At 42.2% G+C, this 22,081-nt stretch overlaps 1 protein-coding gene across 4 annotated transcripts in view; it reads left to right on the forward strand.

The window, feature by feature from the left end:
- The window catches only part of evi5b (ecotropic viral integration site 5b), a 107,635-nt gene extending 87,834 nt beyond the window's left edge, over nucleotides 1-19,801 (forward strand). For all 4 annotated transcript variants that reach the window (XM_084308036.1, XM_084308038.1, XM_084308035.1 and 1 more), the window contains 2 exons: nucleotides 10,939-11,034; nucleotides 17,627-19,801. In XM_084308036.1, the coding sequence (XP_084164162.1) occupies nucleotides 10,939-11,034; nucleotides 17,627-17,914 (384 nt within the window). In that variant the 3' untranslated portion in view covers nucleotides 17,915-19,801. The remainder of the gene's footprint in view (nucleotides 1-10,938; nucleotides 11,035-17,626) is intronic.
- The last annotated feature ends 2,280 nt before the right edge of the window (nucleotides 19,802-22,081 follow it).

The raw sequence follows: 22,081 nt of genomic DNA on the forward strand, positions 1-22,081 counted from the left end.
ATACATCCCAACGGGTCATATTGTCTGGCGAGTGTTCTGTACACACTCCGTCTGGTGGTCGGTATCGCCGCCGACCTTCCTTGCTCTGGAGCCAAGGGTTTGTGTCTATAGTGGAGCGAGTCTGTTTTGAAGCGCCAGACTAGTCCCAGTGTCATTTCTTGGGCTTCTCCTGGGATTGTCGCCATCCAGGTCTCGCTGCTGGCAGCCTTGTCCGCGGAGGAGAGGCTGCGCAATACGTGCGGGTCACTGCTGGCCCACTGCCTGAGATCAAAGCCGCCTTTGATCAGGGAGGCGCGTAACTTGATTAGGAGAGCCTCGGCTTCTTCTTGAGTCGAGACGCTTTGTAAACAGTTGTCCACGTAGAAACTGTTCTTCACTGTGTTGGACCTCTTCATCTGCTGCTGGGTCCTCTGCGTCTCTCTGTGGGCTGGTACCGGCAGGGCACCATAGCCAGCTGGTCCAGGTGCTATTCCTCGGGGCTGGTCGTGCGTCGTGCTCACCCGTGAATAGAGTCGGGGGTCTGTAGCGCAGCGCCGCGGGGTTATAGCCTGGACTGTATGGGACCTCCTGGTCCGGTGGAGTACTGTGCTGTCGTCGGGCTTGGTTCTCCTCCTCTCCCTCTTCTTCCTCTATCAGATCTTCCAGATCCTGTAATCGTTTATCTTGCTTCTCCGCAGTGTATGCCGCTCCTTCCTTGTAGCTGGGTCTCGCTTGGACCGGTCTGGGAAGGGGGTCTGCGGGGGGTATAGGCTTTGTCTGTTGGTCAAGTTCAGGGTCGCTTGCTCGTTTAGGAGGCGCTGCTCTTGACTGTTGTCTCGACGAGTTCCTTGAACCCCTGGTGGAGGGAGAGGGTGTTGCCCTGGGGATCATCAGCCGCTTCCTTAGCTGCGCCATTAACTTGTCGCGCTCGGCTTGTAGTCTGTCGCGCTCGGCTTGGCGCTGGATGAGATCGATGTTGCGCTCTGCTTCTCTTTGGGCATAGTCAGCGGCGCGCTGGGCTTCGGCGGTGGCGCGCTCTGCTTCTCTTTGGGTATAGTCAGCGGCGCGCTGGGCTTCTCTTTGGGCACCGTCAGCGCGCGCTGGGCGGCGGCGGCGGCGCGCTCTGCTTCGGCGGCGGCGCGCTCTGCTCTCTTACCATATTAATTTCCGTCTGAAGGCGTCTCATCTCCCGGCGTCTCATCTCCCGGCGTATGCGCTCTTCCTCGCTCCGTTGCTGCGCTTGGAGGCGTTCTCTTTCAATAGTAAAATGTTCGTGCTCGCTGAGCGCCTGTGCTTGGAGACGATCGCGTTCACCCTGAAGTCGATCGCGTTCGGTAGAGGCTGTCAGGCGGACGAGGAACGCCTGTTGTAGCATCCTCGCCGCTTCTCTGGGGGAAGGCGGTTGTGGAGGTGAGCCGCTCCTGCGTGAGCCGCTCCTGGGGGTACTCGTTGGGGAGTCCTGGAGCTCTATTTCCTCGGCGCTCTCCTCCTCTTCTTCCGTGCAGAGTTCTCTCTCTGTAGGGTTGTCTTCCTCCCGGGGCTGGTCGGGGACTACTTCTTGGGTAGTGGCGGGGGGTAAAGGCATGTCAATTCCCTCCTGGTCCCCACCGTGAGCTTGGTCAGTTACATTAGGACCTACTAGGGCCTCTGTGGTCGGGGAAACCTGGTCGTTAAGGTCAGACATAATTTTACTTTCTACTTTTACCGCGTTTACCGTTTGTCGAAGGCTAGGTAGTTGACTGACAGTGTAAGCCTCTAAGTACTGAGGTGTCTGTCGTCTGCGCCGCGGGCGTTCTAGGTTAGGAGGATCGTTTCGTGGAGTGTTCATCATAGGCCATTTCGATATTAATAACACTATATTAATATTACACTAGTTACCCTCCGGCTCGAAGGACCAATTGTAACTGAGGGGTACAATTCCCTGACTGTATTGTTAGATATGATATTTAATACCACTACCTCATGTACTTTAACTTCTGGCCACCCAGTACAAGATATAAGTATGATGAACACTTTCCCACCTGATGAAACGAACCAAATCGAAGGTTTAATACAGCAAAGGGTGTATACAACGATCACTTAATTACATTTATGATTTGAAATATGGAATATGCACTTTTATGGCAAATGAGTATTCGTAGGTAAATCAACATTGAATGTCCAATCTCTGGTTGCGCAGGGAGTAAGTATACAACCTGGAATATTTAGGAAAACGATAGCGATGGTACTTAAATGATTATAGCTGGATACACTAAGGGGGGGGGGGGGGGTCCCGCTGGTTGTAAGACAGTAGGAGGGGGGGGTTAGAGAAGCCGCTGGCGGTATCCCATCTGGCCGACGGTGTCTTGGGAGAATCCAAAGTCTTGGACACGGTGCCCACAGAACCTCGGACCGCAGACGAATACAGCTGGACCCTCTGTGGACGGTATCTGCCGGTCCACAACGGAAAGACGTGAGGCGACCTCACGTGTAGAGCGCCGTCTCACCTGGAGTCCTCTCCGGGGGGTAATTCCAACACTCCGCAGTGTTGGCCTTTATCCATGGAATAATCAAAGCACACAAAGCATAATCCAAGCCGTGGAAGGCTCGCCGTCGTCCGGGTAGAGTAATCCAATATACAGGTCCAGTCGCTCTTGGCCCGGAGCTCCTCGGATGCAATCACCACTAGGGGTCTGACCAGCCTGGTTAAGCGTCCAGATAACGTCAGGAACGATGGGGGTACTGATAACTTTAGAACTCTAACCGAACGATGCACCATACATAAATAGACTATTATTAGCTTAATAGAATACGTCCAACTCGACGGTATAGTGCCAAACTATGACTATTCAACTATTAATCTACACGATATCTCAATGCCTATTCTGGGCCAAGTAGGCCTTACTACACCGCACGTGCGTCGTGGGGAGGCTTTGCGTCTGTCACTCTGTTGGAGGGTAAAGAACTGGACTAAAAGAAAGTTCTACTTTACTAGCGCCATATATATATGCGCTATGAACAAATAGTACCATTCGTATTTCGCCCGACATATTACTGCGCGGAACCGGGGGTTGCCACGACATGTTAGGCGGCACGATTGAACTTGGACCTAGGGGTATGGCAACCTGGCGCCAGGTTCTCGTCCAATGGTAGAATGAAACTATTATGGGCTGTTTAGTAGAAACGGGGATATTCAATGCATATTGTACAAGGAATATACAGGGGATATCAAACGATATACAAATACAATTAAATATATATATATAAATAAATATATATATTCGGTTTAATCTGATCCTTCACAACAAAGACGTTATTATTTTTGCAGCTGGTAAATTCAAAATAGCCAAATAATGTTGTGATACTAAACAAATACCTTGCATGCATAATTCAGGTGACCGTAGCCTAGACAGTGGCACATAATTACTACTGACGGTGAATTGAAAAACATATTGTATTTAACATTTGTGCAACAAACCAAGGTGGAGATCACATGATTTCTTTTGTCCACATATATAATCTCTTGTATACCCAAATGTTTCTAATGAAGCTGTAGTGACTTGAAAAGATGGGTCTTTGTATGGTGTTGCCAGATTAGATTGAGAAACTTGTCTCATCCCCCTTTTCACAGCATAACATTGGCAGGTATGGGATTCAAAATGATGTCCGATAAAAGGCCGACCTGGCTTTGTTTAGAAAGTCTTATGAATTAAGTCAACCATGATACATACTAGATACAATTTTGCAACTGATCTATTCTGATAATATTTTAGGAGTGTTATTGAGACCACTTGCTTATGACGAGGCGTATCAATGACTGTAAATAACCCCAGGAATGGTTTATTATTTTGAGTAATTACCTGTGTAATATTTGTGTTTAGGAATATTTACATTTACATTTATATATAATATGAATATCCAGGACTTTTTTGTTATTAGAATTGATAGAAGCCTGTGTGTGTGTGACTTTAATTTATGTAAATCCATGTCGCGAGGCAACAGTGTTTTTCGGTCACTGGCTTTTGTTGACAGTTTGACAGTGCATTGCGAGAGAAGGAATACGCAACAAGTTTTAATGGACCCGTATGAGGCCATATCTCTTACGGTGAGAATGTTATTGTTTTAAAAAGGAATGTAATACGATGTAAAATGATAAATAAAACCGTGATTATACCATCAGTACGTTTATAAGCCACTCAATATACGGGGATCCGTTACAACGACCGTGCCTATTTGTTACACTTTAAGAAACAATAATTGCAGGTAATTGTGATGTAGTAAATTCTGAGGAGTCATCGCACTGATTATTCTGATATGTTTCAGTCAGTGTGTCAGTGTGTCTCCACCCACAAGACGGATGTGATAATCCACCCACATGAAGAGTGTATCTTCTGATAATACCTGAGCCATAGTTGAGTTTGAAACTAGTCTATAGTTCCATTAGTCACTGTCTGCAACAGTATTAAAGAATGCACGCATATTAGTCTTTGGAAACGTGGCTAATGAATTGCTCTTATAAAAGTCTCTATTCACGAGACTTAAGAGTATGTTATGTTTGATTGACCCCCAAAAAAAAAAACTCCCCTCACTCTCCGACACAAACATACAATGTGGTCTGAGGTTTTGTTACTAGGTGACGGAGCGAACGCATTGATCACCAGAGTTCACCATTACCGCACGCGCACTCTTTCATATTTGCAGTGAGCTGCGAGTGCATTGAGTTCATTACTGCGACATGTCGGAAGAACATCTTCTGATTTACATTCTGTTGCTCTTAATTAATTTGCTTGTATTTAAAAAAAAATTTGTTTTCTTTTCTTTCTTTTTTTGATCGGTTTAGAGTTGTTGCCGAGTTACAATCAATGATATGACATCTGTACCGTGCACAGACGCCTTTTGTTTGAGTCCTTGTCACTGTGCCAGTTCTTGGTCTGTGGTTTGGTTACCCGTCTTTCAGATTGTGGGTAGATGCTCTGGTTTAGGCCGTGTTAGAGTCACATAAAACATGTTGCTCGTTGGACACTATTTATCCAAAGCGCCTTCCAGTATCTTGAGTGCATACATTATTATTGCTATTATTTATTTAGTATTTTCTTTGCACTTTTGCATGCTAAAAAAGTGCATGTGCTTCTTTCTCATTTGCTGAAGCGCAACAGGGGAAATACGGGGCCAGAGGTCAAAATGAACTCTAGTACCTTCTCCACCGAGCCTGTGACATCATGAGTTCTGAACACGTGACCAGTGACCACAGCTTTAACCCTTGCACTGCCGCACTAGCAAACGGTTAACCCTTTCACTGCAACAATACACAGAAGGTTAACTTTTTCACTGCCACACAACAGCCAGTTAACCCTTTCACTGCCACACGACAGAAGGTTAACCCTTTACTATCACACAACCGACGGTCCCACACGACGGAAGGTTAACCCTTTACTATCACACAACCGACAGCGACCGTCGGTTGTGTGATAGTAAAGGGTTAACCTTCTGTCGTGTGGCAGTGAAAGGGTTAACCGTGTCAAACCCCCTGCAACGTTAGGTGTTGTGCTTTACCTGTCAAGCTACAGGGCCACGGCGTTCTGTTCGTTCTGAGCATTACTGTGTTCTCCCGGTCCAGCGGTTACAGCTTGCTTAACCCTTTCACTGCCACACTACCAAATGGTTAACCCTTTCACTGCGACAATACAGAAGGTTAACCCTTTCACTGCCACGCGACAAAAGGTTAACCCCACCGTCTGTAGTAAACGGTTAACCTTCTGTAGTGTGGTAGTGAAAGGATTAATAACCTGCTCTGGACTTGCCAGATATTTGAATTTCAAAAGAATTAACGGTAGTAACACAAATATACAATATACAATGATTTCTGATTCCAACTCCTCTTGTTTTTAATGAACGTGTTCTACTCCTTCAGTGCTGTGAAAATACGTGGTCATGGAGTCTAGATTTACTAGTGAAGTGAATGCGTGCAAAGGCTCTTCGAGTATCTTGTTGTTTAAGAGTAGCCACATGCATCGCCTGATACCGCAGCCCTGCTATATCTCTACTTCAAGATCAGAAAGAGAAACCACTTCCTATCCGGCTGAGATACACTGACTGCTAGAATCAAAGGTTACATGCATGATTTGTTTTGAGGCTTCCATTATACGCGAGATTTAGGCAAGATGTTTTAGCTTTAAGATATATGTTCTCATTTAAACTAGTGCTGTCAATCGATTAAAATATTTAACTCGATTAATCGCATGATTGTCCATAGTTAACTCGCGATTAATCGCATTTTTTATTTTTATTTTTTTCTACCTTAAACAGATCTTTTTCAAGTTCCAAGTTTTAATACTCTTATCAACATGCGAGTCAACAAATGCTTGCTTTATGCAGCCATTTAACACAAAAGGATGACCCTAATGCATTGCAAATTATTTGCATCAAATTAAAAACAGAGTGATGCACAAAATAACTTAAAAGAAAATAATAATTTAAAACAATGAATAAAGTGTGCATGAAATAATAGGGGAAAGAAAACGTTAGGAACTTGTTACATTCACCCACACAAGGGCTGAGTAATCACACACCCCCCCTCTCTCTCACACACACACTCTCCCAGCTCTCTTTCTCTCTTGCCCCTTCCTCATCTCTCTCACCCCCCTCTCTCTCTATATATCTCACACACACACACACACACACACACACACACACACACACACACACACACACACACACACACACACACACACACACACACACACTTCAGAAACAAACATAGTATCAATGAGAGCATCAATAATACACCTGAGTGATGTCTAGAAAAAAATTAAGTTAAAAAAAAATATATATATATATTTTTTTTAAGTTAATCGTGAGTAAAAGAATACTGGCGTTAATAGAATCGGGCGATAACACGTTAATATCGCGTTAACTTTGACAGCCTTAATTTAAACGTTTCTTAATAACATATAAGCAACTGTGGAAAGTAATTACTTTTTTAAGTACGTACTGTACTTAAGTACAATTTTGAGGTATGTTAATTTTAGGGAACTTTTACTCCACTACATTTCAAAGGAAATGTTGTACTTTTTTTTTTACTCTACTACATTTATCTGAACCCATCAGTTACTAGTTACCTTAAAGACAATTATTTTGTCTAGAAAACATGGCAGAAATGTATATGAAGATAATGTACATTAAATTATGAAGCCAACTTCAAGAGGACGTAATCAAAGCAGCATAACTGGACCACATACCACTTTAACATGTCCTTTAATCAAAGCAGCATAACTGGACCACACTGGGTGCCCGAGTGGCGCACCACGTTACTGCGCTGCAGACTTACATGGTCGACCCGGGTTTGTCTCCCGATCCCGGACGTACATTTGCCGCATGTCCTCCCCCCATATCTTCTCCCGTTCTTCCTCTCCTCTGCTCTCTGTCGGTCATGTCTGACCAGAATAAATCTGTAAAAATGCTAAAATAAATCTTTATAACTGGACCACACTTTAACATGACCTTTAATCAAAGCAGCATAACTGGACTGGACCACACTTTAACATAACCTTTAGAGGTCAATGGATCGAGGGTAAAATCCTCTGGAATACACAAACATCATGTAGAGTGTGTACTTTTGATACTTAATTACATTCCATATCAGATACTTCTCCACTTTTACCCGAGTAGAATTCTGAATGGACAGACTTTTACTCTTACCAGAGTACTATTTTATCTGGGTATTTCTACTTTTACTTAGTAGTAAAGGAACTGTGTACCTCTTCCACCACTGCATATAAGAGGATGCTACAGTTCGTAGGCAGAGTTCCGTAGATCAACACAGCGATGCCAATAACCACCAACAGTTTTACAACCATTAGACAAAGACAGAAACATTGGGTTTTGATCATTCTATTATGGTCCTCCGCAAAGAACAATAATCCTTGTTACTTTGCAGTCGACTAACAGTAGGTCAGTTACAATGAGACAGGCGATTGTAATCTAGTGAATTAATCTAATATAAACAAGGAGGAGTGATACTGGTCAAAGCTGCCAGTGCCTATTAATGTTATAAGCACTTGTGGAATGCCTCTTGTCCAATCACAATGCAGGGTTGGAAATACATGTAGTATATAATATGCACTATGCAGTAGGTTCTGTAGGGTTTCTGAAGAGCTAAAAACATTTGTACGGAGTTTACGGTTTCTGGGTCATTTGGATCCCCATACTTAACCCTTTCACTACCACACTACAGAAGGTTAACCCTTTACTATCACACTACAGACGGAACCGAGAGCAAAAGGGAAGTTTTGCCTGATTTTCAACAACTTTTTATTTCAGCAGACTTGCTGAATCGCCCCAACTTTAGAACATGCGATTGTCACAGCTAGCCTGGCCTTTTTGTGTCTCCTGTTAACCCTTTCACTACCACACTGCCAAAATGGTTAACCCTTTCACTGCGACAATACAGAAGGTTAACCCTTTCACTACCACACTACATACGGTTAACCGTCTGTAGTGTGGTAGTGAAAGGCTAACCTTCTGTAGTGTGGTAGTGAAAGGGTTAAAGAAAGACAGTTGTCCCTTTTCTGTGTTGTCGTCGTTCATCATTCCAGATGTCCAGAACTAACTGGAGGATAGTGGTTCTTCGGGGGTTGTTGACGTGACAGATATACGTGAGGAAGCCATTACTTTTGAGACGCTCGGCCTCCCTGGCCACGGCCTGACACCTGGTGATTAACGCAGCTGAGCGCGAGGAAGTCTTAATAACTGCCGGCCCTCTTATCGTTAACCAGCGTGTTTCAGAGGGAGGAAAACCTCAACAACAACACAGATTCTTGAAAAAACATTTGTTTGTTTCGATCTCTCCTCCTAATCAGGCCTATCGGGACCCGGCACGTTCAGCTCCACCTCACCACAGGAATAGAAAAACCCCACGTCTATATTTTAAGGTGTTGGCCAGGCACCCAACCAAACTCTCACCTCTCTCTATTTCAACACCGTGCCCCTGTATATTCTACATCGTCCCTTTTTTTGTTGTTTCTCTCTCTCTCTCTCCTGGGTCCTGCCTTGTTGCCCTGTGGTTAACTTCAGCCTCACTGTGCCCCTCCCCCACCCCTCCCTCAGTGGAACTGGCGGGCTAAATGGTGTGATTCTTTTTTGGTTTGAAATGGCGCTGTTGTCTCCTATGCCTACAGATGTCTTCTCTGAAGAAGGTAAACAACTAGGGATGCTCAATATTGGCTTTTTTACCGATACCGATATTCCGATATTGTCCAACTCTTAATTTCCGATACCAATATCAACCGATACCGATATATGCAGGGTTCCCCCCCCCCCCCCAAAAAACAGAATAATTTCTGGAATTAACATTACATATCTCTTGTTGTGGAATTAACACAACATTATGCATACTTTTGACAATAAATAAAATCAGAATTTGTTCTTATTTGCTTGCCTGGGTAAATAAAGATTGTAAAAAAAAAATTTAAACGATACCGATATTTTCCAATATCACATTTGAATGCCAATATCGGTAGGCCGATAATATCGGACATCCCTATAAACAACTGAGTTCAGGGTTCGCACAAGGTCGACCAAAAAAAAGTCGAGGCCTGGAATTCCTTGAAAACAGCCAATTTTTTAACAAGGTGCTTAAAAAGTCCTTGAAATTCAAATCAACCATTCACATTGAAAGTTTTGTTCATCCATGATAAAATTGTTCTGAATCAAGAAATATAATCTTTCTATCTAAAGTGTAACTAATTGTCGGAAATTTTAAGCCATAAATATTGGATCCGATTATTTTTTAATAAAAAAACAGCATTTAAAAGTAAATTGTATCCTTTTAAAATGAAAAATAGTGCTTGGGATAGTACTTGAAAGTTCTTGAATTTCATTTTGCAATGTCTGTGGGAACCCTGTGAGTTGTACTGTTGACAACCAACAGCTTCATCCCCAGCGTCCCGAGAGGAACTCGAGCAAATTATGCTCAATATGCTCCTAACATCTGTGACCTTAGTCTACAGCCCCCCTAACATCTGTGACCTTAGTCTAGAGCCCCCCTAACATCTGTGACCTTAGTCTACAGCCCCCCTAACATCTGTGACCTTAGTCTACAGCCCCCCTAACATCTGTGACCTTAGTCTACAGCCCCCCCTGTAGTAGACCATCGTGATGCAGACCTTCCAGCGATGTAGCTCTAGTGTCTGCCAGTATAGGTTTTCTCCCACCTAGGTTCTAATTTTCTTTCTGCTCAAATCAATAGCAGTGTAAAAACTATAGATGATATTTGTTTGTAGACTTTTGTCTGATTTAAGCCTACTTTGCTTGTCCTATGTTTGCACCACTGGTACAGTCTACATCACGTTTCCCATGTTGTTGTCAGTATGTGGCTATCCATCTGTGTCCTCAAATTAGTTCTCAAGTGGATTTTATATATATATATATAAATATGTTTTTAGATTAGATTCAAATGTATTGTCATTATACAGCACAAGTACAGTACAACGAAAATATTTTTGGCATCCAGAGTGCAAATGTAACAGTAAAGTGCAATAGTAATGTACAGGTGATTAAACTGGGTACAAAATATACAAATTAGTACTACTGAGTGTAGTGCTAATCAGGTGTATGTACAGAGTTATAGTATTAATATGTACAGTGATACAGGTGTAAAGACAGTTTGTTAGTAGTCATACTGGTCAGCAGCATAGGACTATGTGAGACTATGTGCAGGTAAGTACAGACAGGTGTGGATAGATATATATATATGAGAGAATAAATGTATATATATATGGTATATACAGAATTATTGTACATCCTATCATACAGAGCTATGGGTTATCTATCATACAGAGCTATGGGTTATACCGGTATGCAGGTGTATAAGAGGTATATAGAGGGGTTATATGTAGGAATATTCAGACAAATATGGATATATGCTGTAAATATAAGAATATAAATGTAAATATGTGATTTTGTATATTGTTCTGCTCCCAGAAAGAAGAAGGGAAGGTCCAAGGCCAGCTGAACCACACAGACTCCAGCCAGTACATCCAGGACCTGAAGGACCAGATAGTGGAACTCAAACACGAGGTGAGCTCAGTGGAACCACTCAAAACAAAGCACTGGATCACTATCTGCAACACGACGTGCACCGCCTTAAACAAGTGCGTTTGGCGATGGTTTTTGGTTTAGGATATTTTCCTTTTGAACATTTCACAAATTTGCTCAGATTTGGGTTTATTTTGAGGTCTACAGATGGATTCGTTGAGGTGTTGACTACACCCATAAACTTCCTGTGCGGAGTTTACACACCCCTTACCAGAACTTTCAGACACAAGCCACTGCTCTGCTATACGAGACCATTTCAAAGTGAACACCACAACCATGCAGATAGAAAAATCTAAAAACACATACCGGTACTTTATCTATGTTTTAACCCGTTGCTTTTACCTTCAGAAGGTGGTTGAGCTCGAGGAGTGACGGTCTGTATAATTGAAGATGCGAGGAAACGCTTATCCTCTTGAAGAAAACTGTTTTTTATTTGTTTATTTGGATCCTCATTATGGTTGATCATGTGCAAGAAGTAACAATTTAAGGCACTATTGCAGGGGGGGGAGGAATGAAAGAATAATTTTACTTTGACATGGCTTGTCATGTACAGCAATTGGTAAAAAGCAATCTAACCATTGTTGGACCATTGGAGTTCACTTGGGTACAAATCATGTCACAACAAGCCATGTCAAGATAACATCTTTTTAACGATAACCTAAGTGTTTTTTTGTTCCTCTTTCCCGCAAGAGTGCCTAATGTTTGTTTCTCCTTCCATATGATGTTACATTTCTCTTTTTCAAATGAGTGATTGAGGATTAAGTACTGTAGTTATTACTTTTCTCTTTTTTTAAATGAGTGATTGAGGATTAAGTAATTATTACTTTTCTCTTTTTTTAAATGAGTGATTGAGGATTAAGTAATTATTACTTTTCTCTTTTTTTAAATGAGTGATTGAGGATTAAGTAATTATTACTTTTCTCTTTTTTTAAATGAGTGATTGAGGATTAAGTAATTATTACTTTTCTCTTTTTTTAAATGAGTGATTGAGGATTAAGGATTTATTGCGTTCCTCTTTTTTTAAATTAGCGATTGAGGATTAAGTAGTTATTACTTTTCTCTTTTTAAAACTAGTGATTGAGGATTCAGTAGTTATTACTTTTCTCTTTTTAAAATGTGTGATTGAGGATTAAGATAAGATATTCTTTTATTGATCCCCTTGGGGAGAATCTTAGTTATTCTTAGTAGTTATTAAGTTAGTTATTAAGTTATTATTACTTTTCTCTTTTTAAAATGAGTGACTGAGGATTAAGTAGTTATTAGTACCAAAACAACAGAATGAGAACAAAACAAAGTCATAAAATAAACTTACAGATGTGATCATTATAATAGTATATATACCAGTCAGTACATACTGTATAGACATTTAAGGTACATGATGAAGGCTTCCTGAAGCTGGATATATTCACAATGTTTACCCAGTCCTGAAAGTGAAAAAGAAGAAGAAAGAACAATAGCAAAGACAATAAAATGCTTGTGGTTTCAGGGAACTGCACTAAATCATGCATTGTGTTGTTGTGGGCTCCTATCAGGGCAGTGCAGTCAGGCAGTGAAGCCGTGGAGATGCTGAGTCCTCTGCAGCAGCAGGCCTGCTGGTCAGGTTGTGTGATGAAGGGCCTCCTATGAATCATGCTGACTGAAGTGATTGTGGTCTGGGGCTGTGAGAAAGTGACTCGATGACAAGGATATGGACTTAGAAACACCCCTCCCACCTCCTCGTACCCCCCCCCCCCCCTACTACTTAAGATAAACCTGTTCAGTTTGCTGGAAATGTTGATGATGCAGTTGATTCTTCTCGATTTCCTTCAGTTGTGATGTCAACAGGAAAACATGAGGCCAAGTTTAACCCTTTTACTACCACACTACAGAAGGTTGACTGTCTGTAGTGTGGTAGTGAAAGGGTTAACCTTCTGTAGTGTGGTAGTGAAAGGGTTAACCATTTGTAGTGTGGTAGTGAAAGAGTTAACCCCTTGTAGTGTGGTAGTGAAAGGGTTAAGCAGGTGCAGTGTAGCAGCGGGGGTACACTGCTGAAATATCAGTTAAAACCCCTTTCTCTCTTCCTGCCATAAACCAAGGAAACTATAAAAGAAGGAAGGGTCATCATGTCACAATACCAGCGTTCTATGCTCTGCTTGGTGCCAGATTTTGGTGCCAGTTCTATTGAAGCCTGTATTAAAATTCTAAATATACAAGCTATCTGAGGAAATATACATTAACCAATATATCAAACGTTGGCTAGTTAAAAATGCAACAAATTGCAGATGATTCTGACATCCGAGGTAGTAACCTGTTTAAATTACAATGTACATGTGATTAAAATATATAAATTAGTACTACTGGGTGTGCTAATCAGATGTATGTACAGAGTTGTAGTATTAATATGTACAGTGATACAGGTATAATGACACTGTAGTCATACTAGGGGTGGCCGATATATCGAGTATACTCGATGTTTCGCGGCTTGTTCTACATGAGATGTAGTAAATTACTATATCGTGAACATTGATTATATGTTGTCACGTCAGATTCTAAGCCGCCGCGGCTGAGATGAGACTTGCTTCGTGTCATAAACGAGGAGATGGTTGATCCCATTCAACTCGATGTTGGCCGAACTGAAAGTTTCCACACTTGGCACTGATGTGTGTTCACGCGGTACACAGTGACGTCATGACCCTTCCTCCTTGTATAGTTTCCTCGTCATAAACTCATTTGAAATGCTATTGTGTTCTAACTCTCTACGCAAAGCTCCTTCAGCAACGTCTTTATCTGGCCGCCAAACGCTCCGTCTTCTCTCTTTATATTCTGCACTACGGACGCTTCATATCCAGGTCAATTCCCTGGCCCGCAAGCAACGTTGATCAGGATTCAGGATTATCCTTCGCCGAAGGGAAACAGTCCTGTGACTTCACATGAGTAGTATCGCACAGCAAACGCAATCATTTAATAGGAAAACACTAGGGGTGTGACGGTGCACAGGAGCCACTGTTCGCTACGTACCTCGGTTTTAGGGTCACAGTTCGGTACAACAGGAAAGAATATTTATTATATATTTATTATTATTATTAAATATAATTATCTTTTAAGTTATACTTAGTTCCACCTAGGCATGCCGCGGTAGTCAGTGATACCGGTGTCATTCTGTGTTCAGACATCCACTAAATGAATTGCCTACTGCCCCCGCCCCCACTGCTTTTTAAGTTTCAGTTTCACTTCTAGAGTAGATTTAACTTCACGTGAAGCAGAGAAAGAAGACTTTTAAATTCTGAAAAAAGTTCTTCATGTGCGTTCCGTTAGTGGTTAACGTACCGTTGCATTCGTTCGGTACACAGCGTGTACTGAACCAAAGGTCCAGTACTGAAATGGTTCGGTACGGATACGTGTACCGTTGCACCCCTAGAAAATATGCAAGGAAACATATCTGTGAAATAAACAACATTTGGAAGAGATTGTTTACCTCCTCTTCCTCGCCTTACCGTGCGAGAGTATTCTATAGGTCGTGTCTCAAGGGCCACCGTGACGTGCGAAAGCTGTCAATCTCAAAGACGACAACAGATTCCTTCAGAGATATTAACATTGCATATTGTTTGGATTCCCTTAACCCTTTCACTACCACACTACAGAAGGTTAACCCTTTCACTAGTTAAGGGTTAACCTTTTGTAGTGTGGTTGTGAAAGGGTTAACCCTTTGGTAGACTGGTAGTAAAAGGGTTAAGAAACTTCATAAATGTAAGTTATTTTATCATTGGAAATGTCATTACATTCAAGTAAATGAACATGGTTAAATATTTTTCTTTTTTGGAAAAATTGGAAGAAGGAAAGGCTCATATGTAGACTAGACAGACATGTGTCCACTTCTCATTACTGTGCACAGATATGTACTGTATGTACTCAGGCCTGGAGAGCCTTCTGGTACCAGCAGACACCTCCCGGCAGGACATGCACTGCACCGCTGCTATGACTCCATCCTACACCGCTGCTATGACTCCATCCTACACCACTGCTATGACTCCATCCTACACCGCTGCTATGACTCCATCCTACACCGCTGCTATGACTCCATCCTACACCGCTGCTATGACTCCATCCTACACCGCTGCTATGACTCCATCCTACTCCGCTGCTATGACTCCATCCTACACCGCTGCTATGACCATCCTACGGGAAACCTGTGTATCAGTCAGGCTTATTTTAGAACAGCAAGAGTTTATTCATCATATACATACCAGGGCATACAGTGAAATGCGGTTGGCCATGCGGTTTAGCCGTTTGCTGAAGTGTCTGTGTTTCTGAATGCCTCTCTTCCTTTATGTCTGTCTGAACGGCAGCCTGATGCAGGTGAGTTGTGGCCTGTTCTCCCCCCATTGGGCCCAAACCAAACCTCTCTGGCTCCACAGCCCTTAAGCTGCCAACACATGATCAGTGTCTTGCCCTTCACTCACACAGCTCCATGCATCATCATCATAGCAGCAAGAAGGCTACCGAGCAACACTACCTGCTTTCAGGTCTTACTGTGCTGTCGTGAGCTCCACTTACTGTGCTGTCGTGAGCTCCACTTACTGTGCTGTCGTGAGCTCCACTTACTGTGCTGTCGTGAGCTCCACTTACTGTGCTGTCGTGAGCTCCACTTACTGTGGTAGTGATTTGAAAGGTAGGCTGTAAACGTGGTCATAGTTTAAATTAATGTCACTTTGAGCCTAGCGACTACTCATTTGGAGCGACAGTGGAGGTTCCCGGTTCGATTCCCGGGCAGCATGTCGATGTGTCCTTGAGCAAAACACTTAACCCCTAATTGCTCCCGATGAGCAGGTTGGCACCTTGCATGGTTGCCTCCGCCGTCGGTGTGTGAATGTGTGAGTGAATGGGTAAAATGTGAGGAACAAATTGTAAAGCACTTTGGATAAAAGCGCTATATAAATGCAGCCATTTACCATCTACTTATACACCTGCACATAACCCGTATAACTCTGTATGATAGCATGTACAATAATGCTGTATATACGTGTGTATCTATATATTTATTCTTACTGTATATATATATATATATATCTACATCTGTCTGTAAATACCTGCATATCATCCTTTTTACATACGTATCTGTAGATACTATTATATCTATATCTGATCTGTACATATTCCTTACCTACTCTTACTAGTTACACTGCTGGCCAGTATGACTACTACCATAGTGTCATTATACCCGTATCACTGTACATATTAATACTACAACTCTGTACATACATCTGATTAGCACACTCAGTCGTACTCATTTATATATTTTATACCCAGTTTAATCACCTGTACATTGTATATCACTACTATTGCATTTGCACTCTGGTTGGATGCCAAACTTATTTTCGTTGTACTGTACTTGCGCTAATCTACGTTGGTTTGGAGCGGTGTTCAGTCTCTTCATAGGAGATCTATGGCCCGGCAGCCTATTGCTTAATGACATGTCATGAGTGTTGCTTTTGCTTCCGCGTTTTCCCTGATTGGCTGCGCCATGCCCCGCGGCAGGCGTGGCAACCGCAGAGCAGAGCGGCAGAGCGAGCGGAGCGGCAGAGCGCGAGCGGAATTAGGTAACCGCCGCAGTAATCCGCCATGACTTTCATTCGGCGCTTCAGCTCACCTGGCACAGCAGCGGTCCTGTGGTCCTGCGGTTCGTTGTTGACGAGTTCGAATCCCATGAAAAAAAAAATTTTAACGTGATTTTTTTTTTAACATGTATTCTTTCGCCGGTTAAGGTTAGGCATGGTTAAGGTTAAGGTTAAGGTTAGGCATTGTTTCGGAGTTGGTTAAGGTTAGAACGGTTAAGTTTAGGCGCTGTTAAGGAGCTGGTTAAGGTTAGAGTTTGTCTTAGAGACAGCCTATTTCCGCACTGCCGCTCTCCCGCGTTGCCGCGGTCACATGGTCAAATTGTCACATTCTTGCACTCATGACCTGTTAAAAAGCAACACGCGGCCCGGCAAGAGCACAGCTGCTGATCATGTGTAGGCAGCTTCCCCTGTTCTCTGGTGGCTTTCTGTACGGCATGGTTATTGAATGAACATGTCTTCTCACACCCTCCCCCGTTCCTTTTGGACTCACTTTCTGCATGTGATTATTATTACGTTCCTGAAACTCATCCCCTTCCTTTTGGGACTGTGATACTCGTTATCATTGGTCACCCAGCAATTGGACCGTATTGTGTTTGTGCCAGTTTGTGCACGTGCTGTGCTGTAAGCTTAAAAGGTAGAATCTGTAGGCCAAAAGAGCACTGCTTCTTGGTATTGCACTTTGTTTACATTTTTTGTTTTTTTGTTCTAATGTGTAAATTATTATACTATGAATTTCTCCAGACCGGGGGTGTGGCCAGCGGTAGCAACTACCCCCCCCCCCCCCCCCCCCCCCCCCCAAAACAAAAGAAAATTTAAACAAAGTGCAATAGGCAATAGGCTCTTTTGTACTAGAGGTCATTGTTTGGTGGCATTACAGCTTCTACGTTGAATTGTTTTCCCTCTCTCAGAAGTGCATGTCTCTGTGTGTATTATTCTCCACGACGTGTAACGTTTCCTTGGCCTCGTCCTGGTCTCCACAGATCCGCTGTTTGAAAGGACAGAGGGGCAGCTTGCCCGGCCAGCCCACCTTTGACGGGATCCACATCGTCAATCACTACGTGGCAGACGACGAGTCTTACCAGTCTTCCGACGAGGACGGGCTCAAGGCCTCCGCCGTCCCGCACGGCCAGGAGAGGAGCGGCAGCCGCACGAGACTGCACCCCGCACTGGGGGACACGGACAGCGAAGGGGAGGACGACGACGACGACGGGGAGGCCCTGCGTCTCTCCGTGCCTTCCAACGGCAGCCATAAGTCCACCACCGTGTGACACCGTCGGCCAAGCCCTGCCGATCCGGAGTCAGGACTGTAGGGCTGTCACTTAACACTGGAGGGAGAAGGGCTTGGCGGTCTCTCTGCAAGTCGCTCCGCTGCGAGGGGAACACGGGAGCCCTGGACACGGAGTTTCTCATCGCTTCTCGTGACAATCACACATGAGGAGGTTTTTGTTTCCGTTATGTTTTGCTTCTGCTTTCTCTCGTGTTTTGTTATTTTGTTCTGCGGGGGACAGCGAGCTGTCTGGTTACCAGTAGCAGAGCCTCGTTTTAGACCCTCGTCGAGAGAAACGACAATGTTCTTTTTAGATTGTAGAACGATTCCAACTCTACGGGGACAGATGACCTCTTTCAAGCAGGGGGCTGCCGAACCACAGACCCCCCCCTCCCTTTTCTCTAGCTCTTCAACTACGTACAACACAGAGAAAGAGAGACTGTGCAATACAATGTTTTATGCTTTATGACACACTTCATTCAATCAGTTTTTACTTTTTATTCCCTTTTTTTCTTTTTTTTAAGTAAACATCTAAAAAAAGAAAGTAAAGAAGTATGACTCCCTATACTACAAATGTCTATCAATGAAGAGGGAAAATATACATATGAGTGAATGAATGGTGTGTGTATATCACGGTGTGTAGTTAATGAGTGTACTGAAGAGCCAGACATCAAAGAAAACTCATGTCAATCAGCATTGACTAGAGGTAATGTTGACTTCTTTTGGCCTTAGCATTATGCCACATGCCTTCCACCAGGGCTGGTGTACTTTATGTAGAAGGTCAATGTGAATTCTGCATCTTTTGTATATATGTAAATGTGTTTTTTTTTGTTTGTTTTTTTCAATTTGAACTTGGAAAATATGTATCTAATGAATTATTATTGCATATCTAATGTTTAGAATGTATTGTACGCTCTGACGAAAGGGACATATTACTCTAGTTGAATACGGTGTCGAGGCCCGTAGACATTATTCACCAACATGGTGTTTTACACAGATCCCAACTGTTCATGGAATAGGTTGAGTGTTGCAGATGAAATAACAGATAGTGTAGCTTCCATCAGAAGATTTAACCCGGTTGTTTTATGAGCATGTTACTTGTTGAGACAAACTATCGATGCAGATTAATGGGACAGATTCCTAAGTACTGTTTATTTTTATGGGTTTTCACAGCTTCTTGCAAAGAAAAGAAAAGAAAAAAATATCAACTCCTTGAAAGTCAAGTAAGCGTGGAGTATTTTGCCTGTTGTTAGTCGGTAAAACAGAAATACATGAGTAATGTTTATCAAAAAAGTATTTTGGTGTGTCGCGCATTTGCACGGAAATGTATGACAGTCCAAGGGAATATTTACTGGGAAATAAAAGTTATTGTAACATAACATTGGACATTAAAAAAAAAACTACAAAAAAAGATATTTAAAAAAAAATATATCTGAAAGCAAATAGAAACATTTGGGTGTTTTTTTCTGTATGATGAGGCATTTGGGCATTTTTGTCAAGTGTTACCAAAGCGTTACCAAAGCCGGCACTATGTGCCCATTCCACAGATCAGCTTCACTCCATTTCACGTGGGATGGTCCCAACAGAATGACCAGAACACTAAAGCCAACCCCTCCGTTTTCAGTGAGGATTAAACTGGGACTGATGCATGTATTATGCATTAGGTAGGTACCACACAGCCTATCACAATAGGCTCAGTATGGCTGTCATCTTCTTCCAGAATGCAGAGAAGATCATCACCATTTGGAATCTGTATGGTTTAAACAAAAAGTTTTAACTTCTGTGTGGTTGTTTGGGAGAAGAACACACTTGGTGCAGTAACATGGCAACCATTAACACTATGGAATACATAATTATAGCACTCTGGAAACATGCCATTGTTGTGTGTGATGAGTTCTCAATAAACTGTTTGATACACTTTGTCTGGTGGATGACTAATTAGGCTATTATTATTAGCCCAATGTTTGTGTTCCGAGGCTAAATGACTAATTATGGCAAACCCTGACATACCCCGGGTAACAACCTTTTTCCAGAGCTGTTATGTGTATTTGGCGGTGTATTCACATTGGAGACTTAAAACTCGAACTAGAGTAAACTAAGAAGATGATGTCAAGAAGATGGGACACACCTGGGGCCAGCTTGAGAGGTTGGCTCAGGATTGGGATGCTTGGAGAACCCTTGTTGACGGCCTATGCCCCAAACGGGGTAAAAGGCGTAAGTAAAAAAAGGGAAAATAGATTGTGGATATGCTACAAGCTAGTCGTGCACGTGTAGGCTATAGGTCGACTTGATTTTATTTAGAAATTATTTGGCTCAAAAGCCGCTTCACCTCCACTTGGCAATGTGGATTAACATAGATTTTATTTCCTTAGAAAATAGCACAGCAATTGAATTAACCTATAAATGCTTGCTGTCATCAGTCTTTAAATTACCATGGATTTTTACTAGGGATGTCCGATATTATCGGCCTACCGATATTGGCATAAAAATGTGATATCGGAAAATATCTGTAATCTGTTTTCAAAAAACTTTTTTTTTTTTTTTACATTTATTTAAAGGGGAACTATCTTATAAATGGCCTTTTTGAGTGTTTAGCATTGTTTCCTAGCTATGTGAACTTATATTAATATGATCTATGTCTCAAAATTCTCATATTGGCGCATTCTTCCAATTCTCCTCTCACAATATTCACCCTCACTGAACTGAGTCATTTGAAAATGTGATGATTTGTGATGTCAGAGAGACACCGCTGCATGATGATGGAGAGGTGCAGGATGAGCTGCACACAGTGGCTGGACCTGGAGCCCAGGCTCAAAATGGCTCGAGATCTTGAGGTAGAAAAATGCTGTTTTTGAGGACTTGATTAGAAATACAAAACAATTAATAAAAAAAAATATATATATTACAGAGGTGTTCCATAGACTCACAGGAATTGTGTAAAAGTGCCCAAATAGTGAAAGAAATAGTAAAATAGTTCCCCTTTAACCTTTATTTACCCAGGCAAGCAAGTAAGAACAAATTATTATTTAATTTATTGTCAAAGTATGCATAATGTTGTGTTAATTACATGACAAGAGATATGTAATGTTAATTACCTGAAATTATTCAGAAACCCTGAATATATCGGTATCGGTTGATATCGGTATCGGAAATGAAGAGTTGGACAATATCGGTATATCGGTAAAAAAAAAAGCCAATATCGAGCATCATAATTTTTACCTTGGACTGAGAATAGATCAGCCTATAAAAGCTTTTCAAAAGTTGATATATCATATTACATCGTGATAATATAGAATATCACAAGTTGATTGAGTAAGGAAAATAGTAATAGAAATAATGAAGTGACCCAACTAATAAATAAAACCAAAGGCAAGTCAACTTTATTGCATTTCATCTCATTATTATTTGTTCCTCTAACAGTGTCGTGTGTATGCCACATGATGGGAGAATACGTCTTCAAAACAAAGAGCATTAAGAAAGACAACAACTTGTCTTGTCACTAATTTGGCAATAGCCGGCGAGTTCCTGACTGTTTTATCAGCTTTCATATCGTGACCGACACGGTGCCGGACGCTGCGGTGATCTGCTATCGAGACGCAGCATATGGTGCTTTGATTTCCGGCCCTTCATCCAGAGATAGGCTCTTCAGAGATAGGTGTTTTAACGTTAGGCCTGTGGCTGATGATAAGTCTGATATTGATATATACAATAGTCAAAGTTTAGCTCTTTGTGATGCACTATAGTCTAGTTTGAAATATTCCAAATACTCAACCTTTAGGCTAAATTTTGAGCAACTTTGAACTTTATGTTCTGCAATATTAATTAATTATATAGGCTATACGTCACACACGTTGGACCATGAACAAAACAATAACACATTGTGGTAGATCATAAATACAGTTGGGCAAATATTCAACATCAAAATGATTTGTTAATCCTATATAGGCCTATGTCAACATGCCGCACGATGCATTTTGAATGAGAGGCCCGTGGCGCACTGCTGGCCCGTGGCCTGTGAGGTGATTTCACTGTCCTATTGTTCTGTTCGTAATGAGCCACAACAGGTAATCAGCATTCTGGGCCACAGAAAACAAGGTAGCTTTGTTATGGTCTTCTCCCTGAACATAATACTGGAAGAAATACGAAACTGTCGTGGCACCGCAGGCGT

The sequence above is a fragment of the Notolepis coatsorum genome (genome assembly GCF_963971535.1).
Source record: "Notolepis coatsorum genome assembly, chromosome: 2".
Classification (NCBI taxonomy): Eukaryota; Metazoa; Chordata; class Actinopteri; order Aulopiformes; family Paralepididae; genus Notolepis; species Notolepis coatsorum.